General features: G+C 58.0%; 1 protein-coding gene across 1 annotated transcript in view; it reads right to left on the bottom strand.

Moving 5' to 3' along the window:
* Window positions 1-300, bottom strand: part of LOC119592681 (fibrinogen C domain-containing protein 1-B-like) — a gene marked incomplete at its 5' end in the record, with an annotated part of 56,126 nt that overhangs the window by 2,850 nt on the left and 52,976 nt on the right. Inside the window, 1 exon segment of the mRNA XM_037941596.1 lies at window positions 43-199. Within this exon segment, the coding sequence (XP_037797524.1) occupies window positions 43-199 (157 nt within the window).

Genomic DNA, 300 nt, shown 5'->3' with positions numbered 1-300 from the left:
AGGGGCACCTTCTCCTTGTCCACAAACAGCCACTTCACTTACCCAGCCAGTACTCCCCCTCGAGGTCACCGAAGCCCCATTTGTACTCGGCCCAGTCCCTGAAGAAGTCGACGACGGGGTGAGGCATCTCGGAGGTCCTGGAGCCGCGCCGTTGAAGCACCGTCCATGCGTTGTCGTCCTCCTCCAGTTCACACCAGACCTGTGGGCGGCGGCGAGGAGGTGGGCGTGAAAACAACGGAAGGGAGGCTCATTATACGTTCACACATTTATGGATTTAGTGTGGGTGTATGTCTCAGTAGG

The sequence above is a fragment of the Penaeus monodon genome, chromosome 30 (genome assembly GCF_015228065.2).
Source record: "Penaeus monodon isolate SGIC_2016 chromosome 30, NSTDA_Pmon_1, whole genome shotgun sequence".
In the NCBI taxonomy this organism is placed as follows: Eukaryota; Metazoa; Arthropoda; class Malacostraca; order Decapoda; family Penaeidae; genus Penaeus; species Penaeus monodon.
The sequence above is the reverse complement of the archived record's forward strand: the minus strand, read 5'-3'. Positions and strand labels throughout refer to the sequence as shown.